Below are 25,427 nucleotides of genomic sequence, written 5' to 3' on the forward strand. Positions count from 1 at the left end.
ACAGAGAAATGTACCTTTATTTCAGGCTTTGCTGCAAACTATTTGTATTTCCTAGGATTGCCTGGTTTCTGTGCTAGCTATCTAGCTAGCCAGCTAAGGAAACTTTTACATAACCTTAACCCTAATATTTTAAACAGATTAGTTCCATCTGCATGAAATAGTAGCTACTTACCTAGCTGATGTTTCAGTTTCCTCAAATTAACGTACAACATTATAATAAAAGATAAAAATACTCCTGGTACACGTGCAGCTTCGCTGCTTGGCTCCTGTCACTCATCAGCCCTAGCCTTGGAAAGAGATGAATCTGTGTTTGCAAACATGACTCACCTGAAATCCATCCATAAAACACGACAATCTTTCAATCATGGATTGGATTCAATTATTATTGGATTAGTATCGCAAACTGTACCTTTTAAAATAAGTCTTTAAAAAACATCAATAATTATCAGTTATCAAAATAATCAATGAATTAACTATATCGACAGATATGAAAAAAATGATCATGATAATGTTTTCAGCTATATCGCCGAGTTGAGAGTGTAAACTCTTTTTACAAATTCTTCAAGGTTTCAAACAACAACAACAACACTCTATCTTGTGTTGGACCTTTGCTTTTTGCTGAGGACATTATAAGTTTATACATACTGAAATGATTGGTTTAAAAGATGGTTCCCACAAATAGACTTTACTTGTGTAGACTGCCCAGGTCTGGTAATGGCTACAATTTACGCATTTCTTTTAACCTTTCAAGTGAACAATGCAACTCCTTCTCTCATTATTGTCTACTTGTTCTCTGACTTTGGTAGTCGCTTCGATTTCTATGAAAGTGACAAGACTCAAGCGTGCTTAGCTAAGGTTAGACTACTCATTTTTCATTAGCACATTAGCATATATAGTAATATGGCAATAAATGAATGCATAAGCCATAATAATTTCATGTGTCGATTAATTTGATATGAAATTACAATTGTAGTCAGCCATGAAACGAAATGCAGATACCAAAGATTCAAGCTCAGGCATGTGCACAGGTAGTGTGCCCTTTTTGGTGGACAATTTTTTTCTATTTCTAAATTTATATCTTAGTTTTTCAAAAAACACTTACATTTTGAATTGGCTCATGGTATCAATTTTCAAGTAAACAGCATGAGTTCAACAACTGCTTTTGAGTTCTAATTCTGAAAGACCACCCAAGCCCCTGCCTCGGTCTCTCCCTTCCCCCCACATCAGTGTAAATTACAATGCCCAAGCAGTCCCAGGGTTAATATAAGGCTGTTTGCAGTGCATTGGGCTCATCTCTGATGAAGATGAGTCTGCCAACACAGACCGAAAGTTAATATAGTCTCGTGTGGTCATTTTACACAATTGAGTTTTGTTTTTCCAAGCTTTCGAGAAAAACTCACAACTAAGCCATTTAACCCTTTTTAACATTCCACGACATTTATCATTCTAATAGAGGGTATAACAATGCCTAAACTAAAAAATAAATCAACCATAATCAGCAGCTGAAAAACAGTAGGTAAAATACTGTGTACACTATATGTTACCAAATGCTTTGGCGAGAGGGACACCTATATAAAGCAGAAACAAATGTCAAATTCCTCCTATGGAACATTACCCCAAACCCAAGAACCCCAGAACCCCTACAAAAACAAAGTAAACATTATAAAAATATTCACTGTGAAGTAAGACAAAAAAGCATTTACCAACATATCCTAAACCCATCGTCCAAAGACAATTGTCAGTGCTGTCAGTGCTGTGACAAGAAGGCTTCCCCATTATTCGGTGGACATGAAATAGCAACACCAGACCCTGGTTCTTGCTTGAGAGAAGGGTAGATATCTATAGTACTCCTAGTAAGTAGCAAACTTAAGAGGGTGAGGAATTTTTCCTGTCCTTATTTTTAAACACATTGTCTAATAAAAGCACCCCTGCTTAGAGACAGTCCTGCCATAAGTGGTCAAAGTACTGGGGGTTGGGGGCCTAAAGCTGACACACCATGCCACATGCAATCCAACACCTGTTGATGATCTCATGACTGAATCACTCAGGACCATGCCTTCATCCCCATTTCCAGCTGCACTGGAAAAAAAGGTCAACTTCAACTTCCTGTTCGAAACATTTGGAATTTGTATATTAATTCATGTGATTAATAGATTTTACATCTGACCACAATTTGAAGTACTCAAAACAACTAGATTTGCATTTCCTGGAGGAAATACCAGCACTTTCAAAGCAAAAAATAAATAAATACAAAGGGCATGTACTGTATACGCAGAGAGCACATTACTAACATAATTACTGACATAATACAATATAAATACATTGTAGATTGACTGACTGATTGATGACCTCAGACTACAAAAATAATTAAGTACTTAAGATTAAAAAGCACTCAAGCGCTGTAATACGTACAGAACATTTTTTTATTAACGAAGTACATACGATTAAAGGAATACAGATAGGCCAATGCATTAATTTATTAAATAAAACCCAATATGACGGGGTAATTACAATTTATTAAAAAGAGTGAGACGGTATAGAGTATCTTTGATGAAGACAAACATAAGGATAGAGAAGTAAAGAAAGAGGAAATAGATAGAGGAATAGAGGCAGTAAGTGAGGGAAAGAGATTAAACTGTTTAAGAGAGAAAGAAATAAAGAAAAAGGCAGATAGTTGTAGTGATAGTGTGATGGTAATAATGACAGGGATCAAGTGAGGAAGTTAGATAGTAAAGAGATACTCTGCAGATAGAAGCATACTTGTGCTTAAAACAAGCACATTTGACTGCCAGTGCAGTAAGTGAGTTCCACTTGATAAGATGTATTGAAATAAACCAGGCTGTCCGACTGGCGATGCGATCTTGACATACGATCAAAAAGACAAATTCCAAGCAATCTAATTAAGCCTAGTTAATTCAAAAGAAGCCTAGTATCACTCAAAACTATGGTATGTTTTAGCATCAAATTACTTAAAATAAAAGTCTTATTTTTAGGGGGCTAAATTAGACCACATACTCTTTGAATAAGGAAATATGACAACACATTTTTATTAACAAGGACCCAGGAAAGATGCAGTAATTCTCATGGTTATTTCTTGACTACTAGCTTTTAACTGTTATGTTGTCCTTCTGTGGCTAACAAAGTTGTCAACATTATTAAACCAAAGAACTGATCATTTGCTGTGTATGGGCAGAACAAACGATACAGACACAACATAAAGGCCATTGGTGGTCAAGTTGAAAATGAAAATGTAAGACCTATGGCAAGATAGTAAACGTAACAGTGCTCTAAACCTTATAATAAACATTAAACGCCCTGCCTATTAATTCAAAGCAATTCAATCGGATCACTTCTCTGATAGGCCGATACATACAGTTCTTGATCAGAAATGAACACAAGTGTATCGTGCAACCCTAGTCAGTCATGAACTATTTCCACTTGACAAATGGGCCGTGGACAACTCCGGTGTCTGAGAGGACAGAGAGGCTCTTCGGCCATGTGAGGTGAAAGGTGTAATAACAGGCCATGAGTCACATCACCCTTTCATAGATGTCCTCTTTTGGGAAGGTCACCACAGGCGTGATGCAAACGGCCAGTATGCAGTTGATTGTGAAGGCAGTCACGACAGGGCTGAACAGTGGTCTCGCCTGAAGAAAGGGGTCGTGGGTCATCTGCAGACTGACACAAACATAAAAGAGAAAAACAAATATGATCAAAAAAACAATTCACACCCTTTGTATCTTATGGTCAAGTAATGTGAAAATGCTCATACTCGCACAAATGTCTTACCTCACATAGCTATGTGTGAAGCATAGCCTCACTGGAATGTCCCAACTTCTTGGCTGGAGCCACAGATGATGAGAACATGTCTGGTGCATCACTTCTACCAACAAAAATAGTCTCATTTGATTTACTGCAGGTTCAGGTTTTGCATCTCATATGCCTAAATATAGCATCTACTGTATATATCTATGGGCGTATAGGTTATGAGACACTAGCATACTGTCTCCCCTTTTACAAAGCTAGCTAACATTAGCGTTAGAGATTACCTGCATATCATTAACATTGACATAACATTTAATTACTTTAAACCAAAGGAATAACAATACGACAGTGTCAATCATTAGGCCACATTTACACCTTATTGACACTATTTCTATCTATCAGATCTGTTTCTATCATTATCTGTCTAACCAAAGTTCAAGTGTTTTCAACAAATGGCTGTTCATGCAGTTATCAACTGCTAATGTTAACAGTCAATGTAACCTAACTAGTTAAAATTAGCATGCTAACTTCATTGGCCAACTTCAAACTAACGTTAGCCTGCTAAGGAGAAAGTTAACATTAGATGGGTATAAACAAATTAACATTAACTTTTAATACGGCAGTTGATGCCTACCTGGATAGATTCGCAGATGCTTTCCACTGAAGTAATATTAATTCATGATTAGTTAATACCAGGACCTTTACTTTTTCGTTGACTAATGGTGTCGATTGCCTGACTTTTAAATTATTATTATTATTTTTTTTTTTTATCCTGTTAAGGTATTAATTTAAATCAATTTTATTTATATAGTTATCTCTAGGCGCTTTACAGAGCCCAGAGCCGGAACCCCCTTAGTGCAAGCACAATGGTAACAGGGGCAAGAAAAAACTCCCTGTTTGTCAGGAAGGAACCTTAAGCAGAACCACGACACATAAGGGGGGACCCATCTGCTTGAGGTCGGCCGGGTGGAGATAGGCAGGGGGGGATGGGGGAGGGTTGTGTGGCAGAAGGGGAAGGGAAACAACAGGTGTTGTACACAGCCTACATTTGGTAGATGTACATAATATATATACAGACATCCGGTGGTAAATACATGATACAAACAAGACCAGTTTAGTGGGTATACACTGTGCTCATAGGGTTACTGTTACAGGGGTAAGGGGAGTAAGAGTAGAGAAACATGTCGGTGGTGGCAATAATATATATTGTATATAAATGCTAGCATAGGGTATGGGGTAGAGTAAGTGTACGGCAGTGCGGTGGCGGTGGGTGCAATTGGCCGAGGGTTTCTACAGGTAGACCGGGTGGAGAGACTACAGCAGTGTCCCATAGTGAAGATTAGGAGAGAAAGAAAAAGAACAGAGTGAGTGGGTAGAGTTTGGCTGTCCATATGCGTAGATGAGGAGTAGTGGGGGTGAGGAGCAATGTTTTCACTTCCATCAGCAATTGGAACATGCATACTGGCACCGTAAAGGAGTGCTCAGGACGGTTATCGTCAAACTAAGAGACAGCTGCTGGATATGTTGTATATGTCTTTTGAGTCTGCTAGCAGTTGCTATTTCGGGCGAAATTCGGTTTTCGGTTTGCTAATCTGTGGCTAATTTTCCTTTGGTATATTAGAGTAGGCTAATAGTTACTAGTACACTCAGCTATACAGTACAGTACAGTACAGTAAAGGGCCACCCAAATGACTGAATGAACAGCCTGCATTGCTGTCTGTGTGTTTAGCTCTGTCTACTACCGCACACTTGTGCACTTCAAACACTGACTTTCAGTGCTTAGGGTGTTCACACTGACAGAACCAGCAGAATTCAGGGCACTGAAAGTACCTGGATGGCGCACTGCAAACGGTAAAAAAATGCAGTGTGAAACAATGGACACTATTGCCCTAAACGTAGCAGAAGAGGAGGAGCCCTTTCGGCAGCTTTTTAGTTTGCTGACTGACGCCTCGCAAATCACTTCAACCATTATTGCTGGTTACAATAACTGTGTTATCTGATAGTACAGTGTCTATTTTCGGTAACTTAAAAAAAATCTAAGCGAGAAACCACCAAAAGATGTACATTTACATACAAAACACAGCCGTCAGCGGAGTTTGGTCTGCCATCTTTGTTTAAAATTTCCAGTTGGCCTGGAGGAAGCTGGCGCACAGATTTATGGGTAAAAGGCTTGCACATTTGCGTCAGTCAGTGTTCCATTTGAGACAACACTAATCAGCGACAGAACACACTACAGATGTAAATGCACTGTATTGCAGTGCACTGTATTGCAGTGTACTTCGTAAAGTGCGCGGTAGTAGACATAGCTTTTGTGTGTGTGTGTGTGTGTATGTGTGTGTGCTAGCGTGAGCTAACCAAACACCATGCTAGTTAGCTTGCATAAGCTATTGTAATTTAACCTTGCCCTAGGTAAAAATACCACGATTATGTGTGTTTGTGATGTGTGATATCAGTCCTTTACGTTATCTACCGCTAGTAATTACATACACTGACATTACTCCGCCACAAGTGTAATTTGGGTACTATTAATGTTAAACAGCTGCAATAAACATGACACAACATTAAAATCAGGCAATCGACATTGTATCTCAAGGACAAATAAAGGTCCTGGTATTAACCAATCATTGATTAATATTACTGCCATGAATAAGGATTGTTTTTCTGTTTTCCGATCAGGTGACTAAATTAACCACTCATTAGTTAGTATTACTTCTGGTTATACCGATCGTCCACCCTTCCACCCATCGTCTACTGACGATATCTTCAGCTGCAACTGACTTTGCACGCTCTCTAAAGAAAAGGAAAAAAACTTCTAAAAGATTACGCTCTTTGACGTTCTTTCCATGGGAAGATGCCATTTCAAGCGGGCTGTTCAAGTTTCTATTTTACAGTGCTGTGCTGTCAGGGCTAGAAAGGCAGCTAAATCTAAAAATAGTTATGAATTTGAATTATATTGTTGCGGTAAATATCTGTAGCATATCTCTCCATTTACAATCTAGTACTGTTTTGAGTTTTGCCCTTACTTCCCTCTTGTGATCATTGCGCTGGCCTGAAATAATGACTCTTTCCAATAAGGTGACCAGACGTCCCCGTTTTTGGTGGCCTGTCCCCGGCTGGAGCTGTCCCCAGAAATGTCCCAGGTTTTCACTGTGACCAACAACAGACCCGCAATACAAATAAAAAAAAGAAAGAAAGAAAACAATGACCAAACGTTTAGTTGCGTAGCCTACACGCCACGGGCTCAAGCAATCCAGCCAGCAGCCAGGGCGGCAATCTCTAGCTCAGAGCTCAAAGATGTTCTAGAATGCCCGTCTTTGTAGTATTTTGATTGGTGGGATATGCAGCGCGGTAAAATCTTTGCCATTAGCTTCTTTTTTTTTTTATTCAGAGAGAGATCGCGTCCAATTATTCATTTAGCCAGCGAGCTCTGACAATTCGAGTACAACAAGACAGGATAGCATTGGGATAGGCGATTAGCGAACGGTGTTTCTTTTAAGTTTCATTGTTTATCATCTATGTCATATATTATTTAACCTATGATATGTATGTAGCCTATGATCTACAATTTGCAACAATGTGTGTGTGTTAAGCAACAGCTATCAAGGTCAGGTGTCAGCCACAGCTTTACTTGCTAACTAACTTTGTTAACTTTTTAACATTAGCAGTGATACTAACTACAGTACTATGACATTTCTATGACTATGACTACCCTAGCAACCAGCATAGCAACCACTTCAAAGACCAGCAACCACCTCAACTAACCTAGCAACCACCTCAACTTACTTAGCAGCCACTACCATAGTGACATCCTAGCAACCACCTAAACCACCATAGCAACACCTTAACAACCACGTTTTGGAAAACAAATCAAATTGACAGGCATACTACATACAAAACATGTTTATTGCGCTGCAGACTGCACGCACGTTGTACATTCAGACAGATCCACAGAACATCTCTGGATTCTATCAGCACTCTGTATGCAAATATGAGCTGGAGAAGAGAGGGGAAACTTAACACAAATATTCTCTTAACTCCAATGGCGAACACAAGCTAGACAGAGAGAAGCTAATTTGAAGAGGCACTGCTGTCTTTGAAATCCACTATGTTGGAACATTTTGGATTCAACGTTCAATACAATGACAAGGGTAGCGACACTGTAAACAAAATACAGTCTGCAAGCATTTCTTTGTCACTGTTTGCTACTCAAGTGGAAACACTTCCAACATGAAGTGTCACGTCGCCATCACCCGGCCGTATCCTAGGTGGAGCAAGGAGACTTATTAGCAGAAACACAATAATCTCTCACTATTGCCTTCCAACCACAATTTGCGACAAAAAAAAAACCGAACAAAAACAAAACTAGAAGGGCCCTCGGAGAGCACAAACCTTCACCAAGGTCAAATGCCGTCATCAGCAAGAGAAAGGGAATTCATGGAGCCATCTGCTATTCTTGGAAGTTTCCTGAAAGTTGTGCCAGTAGTTTTTGCATAAACCTGCTTACAGACAGAACATTTTTACAAACACACCGCACAGAAAACCTAACCTCCTTGGTGACGATAATAATGAAAGCAGTAGGAGTATTCATTGCCAAATATTTGCAGCCCTATTGTTTAAAAGGTGAGGTACAGTGTGTAGTTTTTAGTGCCATCTGGTGATGAGGTTGCTGAATTGCAATCAGCTGAATACCCTTCCCTTATATTCATGTTTTCCTTGGTGGCCATCAGGGACAAGAAGTTGTGTGCGTAAAAAGAACGGTCACTGTTCCACTGATTCTGATCTTTTGCACCCATCTGCGGAATAGGCAAGCTCCGACCCTGATGTTAGCCTTGTTCGCATGAATGATTTCATGAATCTGTCACTAAAGACATGTTATTACAGATCAAGGACCAACCAAATAATCAGAAGGTTGAGATTTGTTTTGCATTGGACTCTAGCTAGGATCTTGAAATACATTGAAGGGCTTGAACAGCAAACTGTCAAAACAAGTTCACTTTATTTTGAAAGCCTCTGTTTTACCTGCAGGAGGACCCAATGAAAGCAGGAACACACTTGTTTATGCAGACTAAAAGCCTATGCTTCTTTCATTTGCTGCAGCGGTTATGACATTAGACAAGTAGGGCCATTGGTTTGACAGGGATGTTGGCTTCAGAAAGGGGTGAAGACATGATGAGGACAATAAGTAATTGTCACGGTGAAGAGTAAGACCATTAAACAGAAATGAATAACTAGAAGAATCTATTGACAAACCCTGACACTGGACACTCAATATGAACATAACTCTCAATGAAATCAGAAAGGATGAAACCTTTTGTCACATTACGCTATCCTTTTATGCAGCAATATAGAATGGTCAAGTGTCAACCATGGGTGTGTGCGTGTGTGTGTGTGTGCCTGTGACATAGTGTAAACAGTTTTGGATGCGTATTTGGAGTCTACAGTTTGTGTATGTCTGTTTCAACAGGTTCAACGTTGCCTCGACAAAGCCCTCAGGTTCAGAATGGCCCTTCACCAGAGGACCTGGAGATGCAGAGAAGGTGAATCACCTGACCGAGGTTTTCATATGGCTGTTTATATCATACAATAATTACTCACACACTGAGTATCATATGTATATACTCACAGATTATCTCTACATGTTGTAACCCTATGGAGTACCTGTCAGGCACTTCTTGTGATTGTCATGCTCTAATACATTCGAATAGTCAAGTCACTTTATTTTTGTAGCACATTTAAAACAACAGCAGTTATACCAAAGTGTCAGCTTTACCACTTTGTCAGTTTGTCTATGCAATACGTAGCAACACAGGCAAGTAATGGATCGCTAACAGACACATGCTGTTTGACTCCATGCGTGTCGTTTTTTTCTTTTGTATTTTTTTTTATTAAGTATTGCTTCGTCTGCTTAAATGGGCAAGCCGCCCTTGCTTTATCACTGAGGAAAAAATCTCACATGTATCTTAAATTATGAGAATGTTGCCCTTGTGTGTTACTGCTCATTCACTAACTAACTTAAACCCATCAATGACTGATTTTGTGTTTTCAAGTTTTGCAGTTAAAAATAAGATATGAACTGTTACTGGTCACTGAAATTGTTACCTTTCAGTTCTTCCCTCCCCTCCATATATACACCTCTCTTCCATTCTGTGTTTTTTTTTCTCTTTTGATGTCCTCAGGCAGCTGCAAGACCTTCAGCGCGAGAAGGACCAGGAGCGGGAACGGCAAGAGCAGGATATGCAGGAGCGGGATCGCCAGGAGCACAAACGGCAAGAACGCGAACGTTTGGAGCAGGAGAAGCTGGAAAAGGAGCAGTCGGAGCGTGAACGCGCAGAACGTCAGCGTCAAGAACAGGAACGGCAAGAGCAAGAGCGTCAGGAACAAGAGCAGCTTGAGCGTGAGCGGCTGGAGAGAGAACTGACGGAGCGAGAGAGGTTGGGAAGGGAGAAGCAAGACAGGGAGCAGGAGCAGCTGGACAGAGAACAGATGGACTGGGAAAGAGGCAGGCGCATCTCCAATGCTGGTGAGTCTCTGTTTGTATTTATTGCTTCATCTACACCCCACACTGTAGATTATTCAACCTAATTGAACAGCAACACATTACAAGTTTAGATATTTCCTTAATCTATTTACTAGTGCAAAGTGTCCCCTTATCCCTTAGCATTTGTAGTGCCTATATTTTATGCAGTGATTCCTTGTGTTCCCACCATTTTAACTATACCCCTCGGGCAACAGTATTTTCGACTTCTAACCATACTATTTGAAATAGAACTTGTGAGCTTAATGCATGTGACTTTGCATGGTGCTACGTCATGGTACCTAACTTGCTCTCACCCATCCACTCTTTGTAGTATTGTGTGGGTGATGCTTAGGATGGGTGATTTTAACTCCTAGCCCCCTTAGTGCCAAAGCAGGCAGCTGCCAGAAATGGGTGTCTGCCAGTCCTCTCCTCTGAAAGGCAGGGGTTGAGAGGAACTGAGCTACTTTGGAACACAAGCTGCTTACCTGTGTGTGTGAATCCCATGCTTAACCACATTCAATTAGTCAGATTGCTCTGCTCTTCAAACATAGGTCTGTTGCACTGATTCCATGCGAAGGGTTATGTAGTTCTCGTCCCCATGTGGGATTCCTAGACTGTGATTATGTAGTTCTCGTCCCCATGTGGGCTTCCTAGACTGTGATTATGTAGTTCTCGTCCCAATGTGGCCTTCCTAGACTGTGATTATGTAGTTCTCGTCCCCATGTGGGCTTCCTAGACTGTGATTATGTAGTTCTCGTCCCCATGTGGGCTTCCTAGACTGTGATTATGTAGTTCTCGTCCCCATGTGGCCTTTCCTAGACTGTGATTTTGAAATATCGTCACTGTAATAACTCAAAGGTGCATTCCCAGGTGACTAGTATTTCTTATTTCCAGAAAGTCAGTTACCTGGAGAAATACATTATTTAATATGAATGTGATCTTTATTCACCATATACATAAATCATAGAAAATAAATACCTTGCCATTTAGCACCCGAAGACTGTTAAGGATGCCAGTGTTAAATTGATACAAAAAAATCCAATTCTGAGATAGCCAATTGGGAAGGTTCTCAAATTTGGATTGATTTCAGAATGTGTTTTAATGTATAATCAGTCAAATAAGATTTATTATCATGGCCTGCTCCAACAGTATTTAATAATGAGCAAACACAGTTTAAAGGGCCCTTAAGGTTTCCCTATGATGATGTGGAAGTCTTTGGTATGGGTGGATCCCAGTTTTATTATTGAAATCATCCTGTACTAATTAAAAGATGGTCTAGTGTTAGTGATGCACATAAATAGCTGTACTAAAAACAAGTGACAAAAATGTGAACATCCCTCTGTTGCTGAACATCTCTCTGTTGAAATAACATCAGTCTGAATGTCATGGCATATTATGATTTACTCTGTCGTACTGTGTGTATGTGTTTTTGAATTCATGACACCTCAGGATTCCTTAGTGATTGGAGTTTATAGCATCAAAAGGGCCCCTATCCTTCGCATGTATGACTGCAGTGAATTGTATCTCCTCATCTTTCTTTCTTTTTTTTCATCCAGTTAAACGCATGTTTCATGTAAATGCATGTTTTGTGATTTCATCTGCTTCCTGTCTTGCAGTGTTTTACAGTCTTTAGTATATTTCTACACTGAGCTACTCATTTATCCCACTTAAAGTAGGCTTTGAATGCATATGGATGACAGAGGTTCTGAACTGGCTGCCAAGCAGGTCATAGTTATGGCCTTGCAGACAGATAAGGGTATTGTTTGCCATCTAATTTTGCTTTGGCAACTGTGATGGACACACAATCTCTGTGATATCAAAGTAAATATGTGCATAAACACATTTAGTGTACTGAGAAGATGAGGAAATAAGTATTAAACAGGGACGGTATTCACAAAGCATTTTATCTTATCACTAAGAGTACTCAGTCACACTAAAAGTTTCCAACCAAAAGTTTTCTCCTATATCCTATTCATAAAGTTGTTGAGACCGACTTTTACTTAGGAAAAGCTAGAACTCCTAAGCTAAGAGAAACTCTGTTGGTATGGTTGACGTCAAGTCTCATGCACGAGAGCTTGCTTCCAAAGACCTTGTGATTGGTTGATGAGTGACAGACCTGTGCCGGTGAGTAGGCATGCGCTTAATAGCCTACCGCAAAGTGTGATAGATAAATAGACAAATAAATATATATCAGCAAGTTCAGAGCTACTTAAAGCCTTAAGATGCTTTAGGGAATAGTGGCCCAGGACTGTAAAGCTTTATTTGAAAGGGTTTGGAATGTGCCGTTTTGTCCAGAGTATTTTCATTAAGTCATTTGGCAGAAAAAATTAGAATAATTATGTTTCAAGCATGATTGTGTTATGAAGTTGCAAGTGTAGCCTACACTATTGGGAGACAGGTAGGTTTTGGACATGATCTATTCATGTTGAATTTAGTGTATCCCCTCTGTGCTTTTCGAATGGAAACGCCCAAACCTATGTTGACAGTTTTTGACAGCTCTGAAGACATAGTGTGTGCAATTTGTTTTTATTTTTTATTTCAAATGAACACAATTATTTACAGCTTTAGATATTTTTTGAGTGCTTTTTTAATATTACAAATAAATACTAATAATTTACCATTATACTTTTCATCATATATCATATCATATCATGTCACCTTTTCCCTTTGAGACATTTTTTTTCTCACGAAATGGCAACAAAATCACTTTAATAGTAATATTTTGGAGGAAGGTCTTTTTATGGTTTTGGCAAGTAACAAATAATAAGCGGTATAATGTATCAGGACGAAACAAGACCCCTCGGTTGCACATCATTATCCCTTCCATATCGCCCAGTGCTATGGAAATAGTCTTCTTGTCATATTTGTATTCTTCTCTGAAATCACAAAACAATGTGACAACAATGACAATAGCCGTTTAAAAAGTAGCTTTACTTAATGTGCTGGGATATTTGCCAAAACATATACAGAACCATAGTGATAAACTGAAAACTACGATTTAAAAAGGTAAAATGCATTAAAACAGTTAAAAGAACAGAGAAAAATAAAAGATTGAAAAAGAATAGTGCATTAAATCAGCTAAAAGAACAGAATATATGAATAACTAAAAGGGTACTCTGAGAGCAAGGCTAATAGTCCACCCTTGACTAAATATGCCCTCCCTACTACAAAATACAAATATTACAGAAAGTGAAAAAAGAAATCCTGGATCGCCCCTTGATCCTCATCCACTCCTAAATATAATGGGTTCTTCTTCAGCCCGTTCCCCTCCACCCCTCACGCTTCATGAAAATGGTCTGGTAGTTTTTGCATAATCCTGCTGTCAGATAGACAAACAAACCAACAAATGCCAATAAAAACATAGACTCCTTGGCGGAGGTAAAAAAATAAATAAATAAAAACCTACCCTGTTTTCGATCATTTAACAAAAAGCATATAAGAACTGCTGGGTCTTTGAGATTTGAAACTGGCTACAGTTGGGTCACCGTCTATGTCATCAGGAAGTTGGTTCTAGAGCTGAGCAACATAGCAGCTCAAATCTGATCACCATGTTTAGTTCTGACAGTTAGTTATTACTAACAGAACTCTCTCCAGGGATCTTAGATGTCTAGTAGGTGTGTACTGCTCAAACCTGTCGGCCAGATATTTTGGTCCTGTCCCATTTAGTGTTTTATAAATAAGTAGCAGTAAATTCTGTGACTTACTGGAAGCCAACGTAAGGACTTTTGGATTTGGAGCACAAGCTGAAGCCCATTGCCAACCCTAGTCAACCCTTCTGGAAATAAAAGCATTGAGAGTTTTTTTTTTTTCTAAATCATGCTTTGGCATAAGGTTCCTAAGTTTGGTTTTGTTTCTGAGATGATAAAAAGCCAATTTACTTACAGCTTTCACATGGTTGTTAAAACTGAGATGGCAGTCAATTAAAAGTCCCAAGGTTTTTAACAGTGTTCTTTGCTTTAAGTCCTTTGGTGTCAAAATGAGTAGCAATCCTAAATCTCTCCTAATTTTTTTTCCAAATGAGATTAATTCAGTTTTGGTAACTTAAGGTTACACTAGTATTTAACTTTAAGACAGAGAGCTATTACTGTGCAAATTTGAAAGTTAATTTTTCATTGTCATGCAGAGGAGGTGTCTCCCCTGCCGGTGCAGAGAGAAGTTGCTATACTGGGTGACTACAGGGAGTAGGAATGACTTCCTGTAACATTCCTTATCACAGTAGAGCTGAAGAATAAAATTATTCTTGCTGTCCGATCAGAAGACCATGAAGGGGATGTGAAGTGTTGTCCGTTATGTTAAGCAACATCCCTCTCTCCACCACCAACTCTAAGGCTCCAGACGAGTCCCCGCCACAGAGCCAGCCTTCTTCATCAGCTTGGGTCTTAGTATCACTGGCTCTAATGCTGCCTTCAGCCTTCTTCATCAGCTTGGGTCTTAGTATCACTGGCTCTAATGCTGCCTTCAGCCTTCTTCATCAGCTTGGGTCTTAGTATCACTGGCTCTAATGCTGCCTTCAGCCTTCTTCATCAGCTTGGGTCTTAGTATCACTGGCTCTAATGCTGCCTTCAGCCTTCTTCATCAGCTTGGGTCTTAGTATCACTGGCTCTAATGCTGTGGCACCAACAGATGGCTGCAGAAAAATTGCACTTGGTACAACAGACTGAGAAAAGAAACACATTACAGGACTTCAACTTCCTCAAGAAGTGGAGTCTGCTCTGTCCCTTCCTGTGTGCAGCTTTAGTGTTACTCCAGTGAGAGAGACACTCACCTGAGGTCTGAGAAGGGCCAAAGCCAGTTTCTCTAGGACTTTCAGTATGTGAGATGTTTGGGCAACCAGTCTGTAGTCGATGAGGGCAGATGAAGTTGATGACTTTGGTATCGTAACAAGGCAGGATGTCTTCCACAGGAACCACTGGAACCTTCTCCTGGCTCAGGCTAAGGTTAAAATGTTGGTGTAGAATCTGACACAGCAGGTCCACACAGGCCTTCGGGACCCTGAGGCTGTTGCCATCCAGACCAGCAGTCTTGTTCTGGCGTATTCTCTCCAGCTGCCTCATCACCTAGCTGCTGGAAACAGACAGGCAGGTGAGCGAGGTAGAGGGGCCCTCAATGTTTCTTAAGACGCCTGCAGGCCCCCAGCTCACTCTTTGTGACCCACTGGTGTAAAGTGAGTCAATGTCAAGAATGAACAAAACAATTTGACTAAGAGGTGGAAGACTTTTCAAAAACAATACAAATGTGTACTATCTTTTGCTTTCAGAGGAAACTCATTGATTAGAAATGTTGATTCTTTTAGGAGATCAACGTTATGTACACATTCTTCACAAAGTATTGTCAGTTCATTGGAGAATTACTTTGTGGGATCACATTTCATAAAAACCCTCATTCTCGAACATTTTCTGAAGTTTCTTCTGAAATGTTTCTTACGGGCTTCGGAAAAACAACGTAAGCAAAAGACATCCGCCAAATTCATGCACGCTTGAAAATGTGGTCCTACGCAGCAGAAGTTTTCTGGGCTGTGCTCCCCCGGAAGAGTTTTCTTAAATTGAAAGCGCGTTCTCGTGCTCCTGAATTTGCATACATACACGCCCTGCCAGCTCCTTATAAGGGCACGCAACCGTAGTGACGTGTGCAGTCGGAATCGACCGAATCTACACGAAAGCAACAGCAGTGTTCGTGTACATTACATTTAGTCATTTAGCAGACATTTTTGTCCAAAGCGACGTACAAGGGATAGAACAGTCAAGCTACGAGCAATAGAGACATAGTGTAACAATAAATACTACTTTACATAAGAAATAGAAAAACGAAATAGGAAATAAAAACGAAGTGCAGGAATGTAACTGCTATAAGTGCAAGTTAAGCACTAGTCGAAGTGTCAGTTAGGAAGGGAGGTGCTCTCTGAAGAGTTGGGTCTTCAAAAGCTTCTTAAAGGTAGAATGGGACGCGCCTGCTCTGGTAGTGCTAGGCAGTTCGTTCCACCAACGTGGAACTACTTGAAAATTCTGGATTGCCGTACTTGCACAGACGGCAGTGCCAAACGACGCTCACTAGACGAGCGCAGCATTCCGGTGTAGTGCTTTTATTTATTTTATGACATCACGGTGCCTCGTAGAATCATGACTATAGGCCTACATGTGAAACGTAATTGTTAATGATACTTTAATCCGAGGATCTGTAGAGTTGATGTGAACGCAATCACCAACGATTTCTCACAAATTCATTAACACAGAGAGTTTTCTTAAATGCGATTCCTCAAAAAACCACAAGATGGCCCATGGGGCCATCTTGTGGTTTTTTAAGGAATCGCATTTGAGAAAACTCTGGCCGAGTTACGACTGCTATTTCGAGTTCGGAAAGTCTTCTGAAGTTCAGAGCAAATCCCAGATGAGAAAACTTTCATGAATGCCAAATGTTGTCCTAAATCCAATTCAGAAGAAATTCCTCTTAAATTCCTCTTAAATTCTTCTTAACTGCGTTCGAGAATGAGGCCCATTGTCTGTAAAAATCATCGTCATACTTTTCCTTGTCCATCACAACACTAGCCACTGTCCTTGAACAAAAGGACACAACAGTCCATGATCCTTCTCTGTGTGAGGCCCTACATCATTAGTTCTTCCAGCTTGTTCGTTAGGACGGGACATCGTCAAGGAAGATGCTGGGTACTTATAGCTAGAAGTAAGTTGTTGCTCTAGTGTAAGGTTGTAATCAATTCAATTTGATTTAAATAATAACAGAGCCCAGGGCCCGAACCCCCATAGAGTACCTTTTGAGTAATCATATTTCTTTGCTCTAATGTTTTTTAAGGTCTTTTTAAAACTATTTCTAAATCTTTCTCACCACTCTGAAATGCCCTTTTCTTCCTGTTTAGTCCCTCGTTCATATCTTTTCATGTATGGCTTATTGTTAGGGATACAATTCGCTTTTTAAAAGAAATTACAGCATCAACACAGCAATTAATCTATCCTATGACACAGTCTGAAAGGTCTTCTACATATATGCCCCAAACATTGATGGACAAGCCCCAGTTTGTGCTTTCCAGGCAGTTTTGCAGATCTACTTTAGCGTCCCCGCTCCACTGCTGACCACTGGACTATGGTAGCAGCAAAACTAGGCTGTGATTCTAACAGTGACATTGCAGAACTCTCGCAATGATAATACGGTCTGTAGCCAACGGAAAGTGCCTTTGGGTAAATACCAGAGACCTAGCGCCAGATAGCTGCATGTATGTCTTATGCAACCCAGGCCTTTGTAACTCAATGAAATGTACTCAGTTAAGAGTACAAGAGTCCTGTCTTAAAGTTTGTTGTTGACTGTCTCTATCAATCTCGATAATGACCCCAAGATTTCTGGCAAACTTTGATGGGACAATCAGCGACAGCCCCAAGTTAACACTGACGCTATTGAATATGGATGTACTGATTAGACCCCACTTTTCACACTTAATTTGCGAAATCCTTCACAGGCTTTGCAGCTTATGTATTAGCCCAAAGCTAAGGCTAGCACAGTAGATTATGTGTACACGTACTTTGTATGTAATCTATCTGTGTGTATGTTCACAGGTGTTTGCATTGTAGTTGTGGGAGTGTCGTTTGAGGGTATTTATCCTATGTTAGTTTTTTGGCTTTGAACAGGATGCTTTAGGAATGTGGTGATGTAGTTCTGAGAATGAGACATGAGGTAGTTGGATGCGGTTAGCGATGACGATTCACTGTGCTTTTCTCCCCAACGTTAAACGCTCTCTCTCTCTTGCTCCAGTAGCCAGGCAGTGTGCGTTAATGTGTTTTGTAGGAGTGCCTGAAGGAAGGGGCTGAGATTTTTTCAGTTGTAAACTTTCTAAATCTATTGCGTGTTTCTCCAGAATCACCTACCCTACCTTTTAATTCAAGTTGTGATTGGTTGGGCATTTGTCAGTCATATTCAGGTTGTGCATAATTGAATGAAATGATTGAGGGAATACTTCATGTCTTCAATTTTTCAAGTTTTTCACAGTTGTCCAATCAACTGCCAGTCATACTGTGAGAATGGACCTGTGAGGCAGTGACACCAATGTCTCACTGACTTTTATTTTGGACACCTGAGGCTGAGAGTGGTGCTGCTTTGTTTCACCAACGGTAAAATTAGCGACTGGAGTTACACATGAAAATGGCCTCATGTCCGTAACGCAAGGATACAAAAAAAAAGAAAAGAAAAGAAAAAAAAAATTTTTTTTTTTTTGGTCACCCATAGTCTTAAAGGGACATTCGCTTGTACTGAGCAAAGTAACAATTTCTGTTATATTTTACACCAAATGTGTTAAACTACTCACTAATTAGCCATATAACAACATGAGGTCATAATAGAACAAACTGGTTTTTATGCAATTACCATTTTTGAATAAGACTTATGACCTATGAAAACCTCTGGGTTTTGCACAGTGAAAAAAAAAAACATGCAACAATTGGATTTATGGTCTAAAAGTCCAAAGGATTTATGGTCTAAAACTAGTGAACTACCTACTTCAAAGGTATGCAAAAAACGTCACTGATAAAACCTTGCTATCATGCAAACTTGTGTCTTTTGGCAATACATTTGGCCATGTCGTGCTGTGAGAGCTTTTCTTCCAGTTTCATGGGGTTGTCCGACTTGGACCACATAGCCTGGGCGCTAGAGGGAATGACCATAAACCTTGTATATGAATTTAAAGATGATACCAAAACAAGTTGCCTATAAAACATACCTCAAATGCGGTACATTCCTGTATACTGTTGCTTTAAATAACTGAATGCTGAACAAAATAGCTTTGATATTGCAATGCCACTGGTACTACATGACATTAACTCACCAAAGTTTCACATTCATTATTTCTGTATGAAGTCAGTTGCAGTTGTGGCATGGGCCTTATAATTAGTTGTCATTTTAACATCTAACGTTTTGTCTTCCCCTTGTGTGTGTGTGATTTTGGATGCACACAATATATACTACATCAGTTGCATTCCAGAGCTAATATTTCCTAGACCAAACGCACCATAAGTTTTACTTTGAGTCAGTGAAGCCACATCCGTTCTAGTTATAGGCTGATGCATTTCTACAGTGCGTCTGTGGTTTGTCCCAAAAGCTAACCCTTAGTACTAATTGTAGTGTTTTGTGAAAGACAAATCCAAAAACACAAAAAGGTGATGTAGCCTGATGTGCTAGTTGTCTTGCTTCATTGCCCCTTTCTCTCTTCTTTCTTTTTCTCTCTTTCTCTGTCTGGTCTGTTTCTCTTCCTCTGCACGGTGGCTGCTTATTCCCCCGTCATGTCATCTGCTGTGTTCAGCATTTGAAAGCACCCTCTACACTCCTCCAACCCCTGATTACTCCAGGACCACTTCTTCCTCCCGCGCTGCCTCTCCTTCCACTCCTAGCCACCCTTCCCCCACATCCTTACCTCCTTGTTCAACGCCTCCCACCCCACCCCTGCGACACTCTGCCTCCCGGTTTGCCACCTCACTGGGTTCTGCTTTCCACCCGGTCCTGCCACATTATGCCACGGTGCCCCGCAAGCAACCAACCCTGGCGTCTTCCCCGACCCCACACTCTCCCCCAGCTCCTGTCCCTATCCCTCCAGCTGCACACAAGTCTTCAATCTGGTCAGCTTCTAACTTCAGTCCCCTTCCCCCATCTCCTCCAGTCATGATCAGCAGTCCTCCAGCCAAAGCCACGGGTCCACGGCCAGTCATTGCCATTCCATCCCCTAGCCCTCTTATGCAGAAGCCCCCATCACCCACACCACCCAATGGCCAGCCAGCATCACCTAAACTCCACTCACCCTCACCTAAACTCCACTCCCCCTCACCTAAGCTCCATGCACCCTCACCGATATTAGCCCCGCCTCCACCATCAGCGTCCACACCCACCCCCCCTCTCCCGCCCCCGCCCCCTCTGCCCTTCTCTCCATGCCATCCAGCCCCCCCCATGCCCACCTCACCTCATGTGTCCTCTCCCTCACCCCTGCCTGCTGTTGTCCCCTCTCCTTCCGCAGCCTCCCCTGCCTCTGCTGAACTCTCTGTATACTCTGTGCTTGGAGACTCCTGCTCCACTCCTCCAGGTCTGCCAGCCTGTCCACCTGCTGATGTCCCCTGTCAGCCGGGTAAGGGCCTCTTCTGTCTGACTCTCTCTGCCTCCACTAATCCACTAACAGTGCTGGGAGTAGTGGACTTTTCACTTGCTATGCTTCTCTGTGCTGAGTTCCATGAGGCCTATAGCTAGACCTAGCTATGGGCTGCTCTGTGGCAAGCCATGGGCGTGTCTCCTTGGGTTATCCCAGAGCTTGGTAGTATCATTGGTTTCAAAGTATAGCTTTATTTTTGCTTTTTGATGGGCTGTTTTTTTGCAGGTTTTTTTTTAATCTGCCCATGATTCTTTCAGTTGGCCTGCATCTGACCCTTTTGGCATGAGATTACATACCTTATGACCACCCGACAGTGCCTAATATTAAACTCTGAATTAAAATCTTTCTAACCCAAGTCATGCTTATAAAAGTTTGTCCTGAATTTTTTTGTTGTAATCGCATGCTGTGTATTAATGTATTTCATTTTTATATGATAATCAAAGGAAGTATTTTTTATAGAATGGTCTCTGTTAAAAACAGAAGTAGATACGTTTGCATTGCACATTAACTTTTCCCCCTTTCTTTTTAGGGGTGGAAAATGGCCGTGTATAATTTACTTTGACCTCATTTGCTTTGTGTCATTCTTGCCAATGCATATCTACCTCACTTTTTCTGAATGGTTGTAGTCCACACCAGGTCTATCACCCCTTCCTGGCATGGCGTTCCATAATGTTTAGTTTCTCCATCTACTGCACTTGGCCCAGTGGTTCAGTCCGTCAGTCTCCTCTTTTTGAATTGGACTCATTCGTTGACTAATTCAGATGACAAAAAGTATATCTTGGTGTAACTGAAATTCTTTGCATCTCAACGCCCAATAAGTATGGAGGATTCTTTAAGCTGATACATTATTAATGTTGTCTTAGCATCCACTGTGACAGAGTGCCCTTGATACAGCTGAACTTGATATAATTCAACCCTCTCAACCCTCAAGTCATTCTTGTGATTTGTGGACAATTTAGTGAACATATATCTAATAAGACCCTTATCAAAAAATAAACTATCGAAAGGTTTGAGTCACAAAACATCCATGAACTAAATGATTCAACCCCTTTTCAATTTTGCCTTTGATTATTTGCAACTGTATAGCTCATGTTATAAGATCAGATGAGGAATACTTTCTAAGACTTCTAGGATTTCCTGATGAAATGGGAACAAAAGCTTCAATGCAGACTTTCAGAAAAACACTAAAGCATCAGATTTCTCATTTCAAGTACGTATTTGTAAACACAACTTTATGTTGGCTAATGTGTAAAGGTGTTAGTTTAGATTTTCAACTGTCTGCAAACCACCAGAATGTCTGTCAGAACTAAGGGGGCTGAGTAATCTCAAGTTCAGTTGTATGTGCAACTGAATGCACTAGCTTTGTGCCCATGTATGATCTTCTGATGGTGTAATCTCCACCTCTTCACCTCCTTGTAGATGCAGTGCAGGGCCTTGGTCTACCCATGCCCACGCCCACACCCCCTCCACCTCCACCCCTTCCTCCAGGCTCCAGTGTAACCTCTGCCATTACTGGACCTCCGCCTCCTCCACCTCCCCCCCCTCCTCCCCTCCCTCCTACACTCACTCTTCAGCCTGCATCTGGACACGCACCCATTCCACCTCCTCCCACTCCTCCCCCACCTCCACCCCTGCCAAGTGGTCTGTTCACAATCTCACGCACTCTGGAAGATAACCAGCCCCTGTCTGGCCTGGCAGCTGCCATCGCCGGAGCGAAACTGCGGAAAGTGCCAAGGGTGAGGAAACAATGCAGTACTCCCCCTACCTCTGTCATCCCATCCTGCTTTACTTCAACACCATAGACATACGTGTATGCATGATGTGCAGTGGAAATAAGTCATTGTTATAGATTACTGTTGGTACAAGTCCTTTATTTCATCCAGAAATCATGACATCCCATGCTCAGCCTAGGGATCATTAAGCAGCATGAAGGTGGTTCAAACCCACATTACATACACATGTGTTGAAGTGCAAACTGGCTGATTGATTTACAGTCCAAGCTGTGGCATTGTTTGGTGTTTAGAAAGTTATATTGTTTGCTGTATTCTAACCATAACTTAGTCAATAAGTGTAATGGCGTAATGCAATTAGCCATTAAGTGTATCTGTGTATTAATTCTATATAATTTTACAATGTGGTGTAATATGAGTTTGTGTTTACAGAGTGATGACGCCTCAGGCGCAGGTGTTGGAGCAGCTGTAGCAGGGGTAGGTGGTGCTAAAGCGGAGGCGGCGCGGGGCAATGGACCACTGTCTGCGGGAGGAGGTCTGATGGAGGAGATGAGCGCTCTCTTAGCTCGGAGGTGAAACCTGCACTTTTTGGGTGTTTTTCTTTATTTTCTATAATTTGTAATCAGTATAACTGACCAGCCAATATGTTTTTTTTTTTTCCTACACAGAAGAAGAATTGCAGAAAAGGGGTCGTCACCTGAGCCAGAGCAGAGAGCAGTAAGTAACTAGTGATTCATTTCGGCCATAAAAACAAAAAAAAGTGTGATTGCACCTCAGCAGCAGTTGGTCGTGTCATTATGTAGCCTATGCAAGATACACAGATGCCAACACTTTGACTTACCAAAAGGAGTTATCATTTAAATAAAGTTTTCACTAGCCTACACTCCTGACTACCACAGCTTGCATCAAGATGATAAAGACCATTTCAAATTAAAAAAAACATCACACGTTGTCCGACAGAGCGCAAGTTGTCACAATGGACATATCTGCTTGTGTTGGTAAAGTCAAGGCTAGTCCATTTGAAGTGTGGGCTGCAATGGGAACTACATAAGCTGTTCACAGTCCTGGCTCTGTACATGGGAAACAAACAGTGGCGCGGACTGAGCCATGAACAATTCTAGCAACACCTTGCTTTAGGACCACATAAATGTAGCGGTACAATTTTATTGGCTATCAACATTAACAACCTTTCACCAGAATTGCAGACTCTGCCTTTAAGTGTGCCTTGAATTCTGAATTAATCACCTACTGCGTCACCAGCAAAGCACCCCCACACTATCACACCTCCTCACCTGTGCTTCCTCTGCATCTGCCAAACTATGAACACATTTAGACTTATCAGACAGACAATTTCACTTCGCTCTCATTCAGAATGTCTGTGGGCAAAATTAACTCTGATTGGGTGAAACCGGGGCGAAGCAAGCGAAATTAAGATTCCCCAAATTCCCCACTTTATGCAAATGAGAACCATATGACAGTCAGTTCAACGTGTGTTGTGTTGTGTTGTGTGATTTGTTCGGTAGAGATGGCGGAGGCTTATGGCTGCATGTAGCATGAAATCATTCATATGATTAAAAGATGTCTGGGCAACCATTAGTGTCTACATCAACACAAATTGTTGTTTACATGTTACGTGAACTTAGTCGGGGCAAATAGACCACTACATTTCGTTATGACTCCAGGATAGGATCATCATTTAAGCACTCAAACTTTTGCACAAGCTGACAGGCTAACTGGTAGCTAGTTTGCCGGCTATGCATCCCGTCATAACTACACTTGCTACCAAAAGGATAGCCAAATGAGCTTGCTGTATTCGCAACCATACCCCTAGAGCGAAAAATGTTTAGCGAAATTCACAAGGTGTTTCGATGTAAGCCTAGTGTAATGTCCATTCCCTATTTCTTGACCCAATCAATTCTCTTCAAATGAGTTAGAAGCTATCCAACCGTAAAGATCTGATTCAGTCTTCTATGGAGATGTGTCTGTCACTTGAATTCTGGGGAGCATTGATGTAGGTTATAATCTGAGGCGCTATTAATTGTTGATTTGTGAGGCTGGTAATTCTAATGAAGTCATCCTCTGCAGTAAAGGCAAGTCTTGGTCTTCTTTACCTGTGATGGGCCTTTTGAGAGCCAGTTTCATCATAGCATTTGGGGGCTTTTCATATTGACTGAGCTTCACATTTGATCTAATGATGGACTGTCGTTTCTCCTTACTTAGTTAAGCAGTTCTTGCCATAATAAGGATTATTATAGTGAAATGTGGCTTTGTTGTATACCAACTCTGCCTCAGCAGTACACAACTGATGGTCTAAAACGCATTAAGAAGGCAAGAAATTCTACCAGTTAGCTTTTGACAAGGCATACTTTAAAACTCCTTCAGAGTGATTTCATGAAGTTACTTTACTGAAGCTACCACAGTGGCTATTATTTAGCAATCTGACATAGGAAACTTATTTTGCCTTGTTTGCTTCTGTACTAAGGTATGCGTAATATAAAATATTCTTTAATTAATCATTAATCATCATAAAATAATTCATAAAATTATCAATACAATATATGGTTAGGACCAAGTTAGGAGTTAACATTAACTGCAGCATTTTGCATCTCGTGAAATTGAAGTTCAGCAGTGTGGTGCTTACTTTGATCTGATGAATCTAGACAAAAATATTAATGTAATTATACAACAGTTCCACTCGAGCAATTTATTCATTTCTGGCTAGAAAAGAGGCATTCTATGAGTGGGGATTTCCCCACTTTAAATTCTCCCATTCATTCTTAAAAAGCAAGAGAGCAGAAAGTCAGGCACTATTTTTGACATTACTAGACACCCAGAAAAGCTAATCAATTATGTACTCAACTGTGCCCACTACCCATGAGCAGCTGTCACATTTCACCAGGTGCACTATCCAGGGTAATGTACAAATTATCATGTACAAATGCCCACTACTCCTAGTGTGTGTGTGCTAACTGCTCACTGCTCCTAGTGTGTGTGTGCGTGTGCGTGTGCGTGTGCGTGTGCGCGTGCGCGTGTGCGTTTACTGCCAACGGATGGGTTAAGTACAGAATCCTGATTTCCCTCAGGGAATTAATAGGGTTTAAAAAAAATGTGGTGTCCTTAACTGTCTACTATCGGTTAGTTTGAAGCAGAGCTGTTGTACAAAAGCAATGTGCCACTTGTGTTTGTAGGGTTGGTAAAGGATATCTCCATGGCGATGATCATCTGCAGCACTAAGCCTGTGGCCTCATGCCTACAGCAGCATCGCAGTCTTGGGCTTATCCTTTAA

At 40.9% G+C, this 25,427-nt stretch overlaps 1 protein-coding gene across 7 annotated transcripts in view; it reads left to right on the forward strand.

The window, feature by feature from the left end:
• Window positions 1-25,427, forward strand: part of enah (ENAH actin regulator) — a 73,831-nt gene that overhangs the window by 41,346 nt on the left and 7,058 nt on the right. For 5 of the 7 annotated variants that reach the window (XM_031581935.2, XM_031581937.2, XM_031581938.2 and 2 more), the window contains 6 exons: window positions 9,230-9,302; window positions 9,942-10,285; window positions 20,283-20,390; window positions 21,831-22,147; window positions 22,574-22,713; window positions 22,810-22,858. In XM_031581935.2, coding sequence (XP_031437795.1) covers window positions 9,230-9,302; window positions 9,942-10,285; window positions 20,283-20,390; window positions 21,831-22,147; window positions 22,574-22,713; window positions 22,810-22,858 — 1,031 coding nt within the window. Of the gene's footprint in view, window positions 1-9,229; window positions 9,303-9,941; window positions 10,286-19,577; window positions 20,391-21,830; window positions 22,148-22,573; window positions 22,714-22,809; window positions 22,859-25,427 lie in introns of all 7 variants that reach the window. The other 2 variants (XM_031581933.2, XM_031581936.2) reach the window with 2 other exon arrangements.

Source organism: Clupea harengus, chromosome 15 (assembly GCF_900700415.2).
Source record: "Clupea harengus chromosome 15, Ch_v2.0.2, whole genome shotgun sequence".
NCBI classification, from domain to species: Eukaryota; Metazoa; Chordata; class Actinopteri; order Clupeiformes; family Clupeidae; genus Clupea; species Clupea harengus.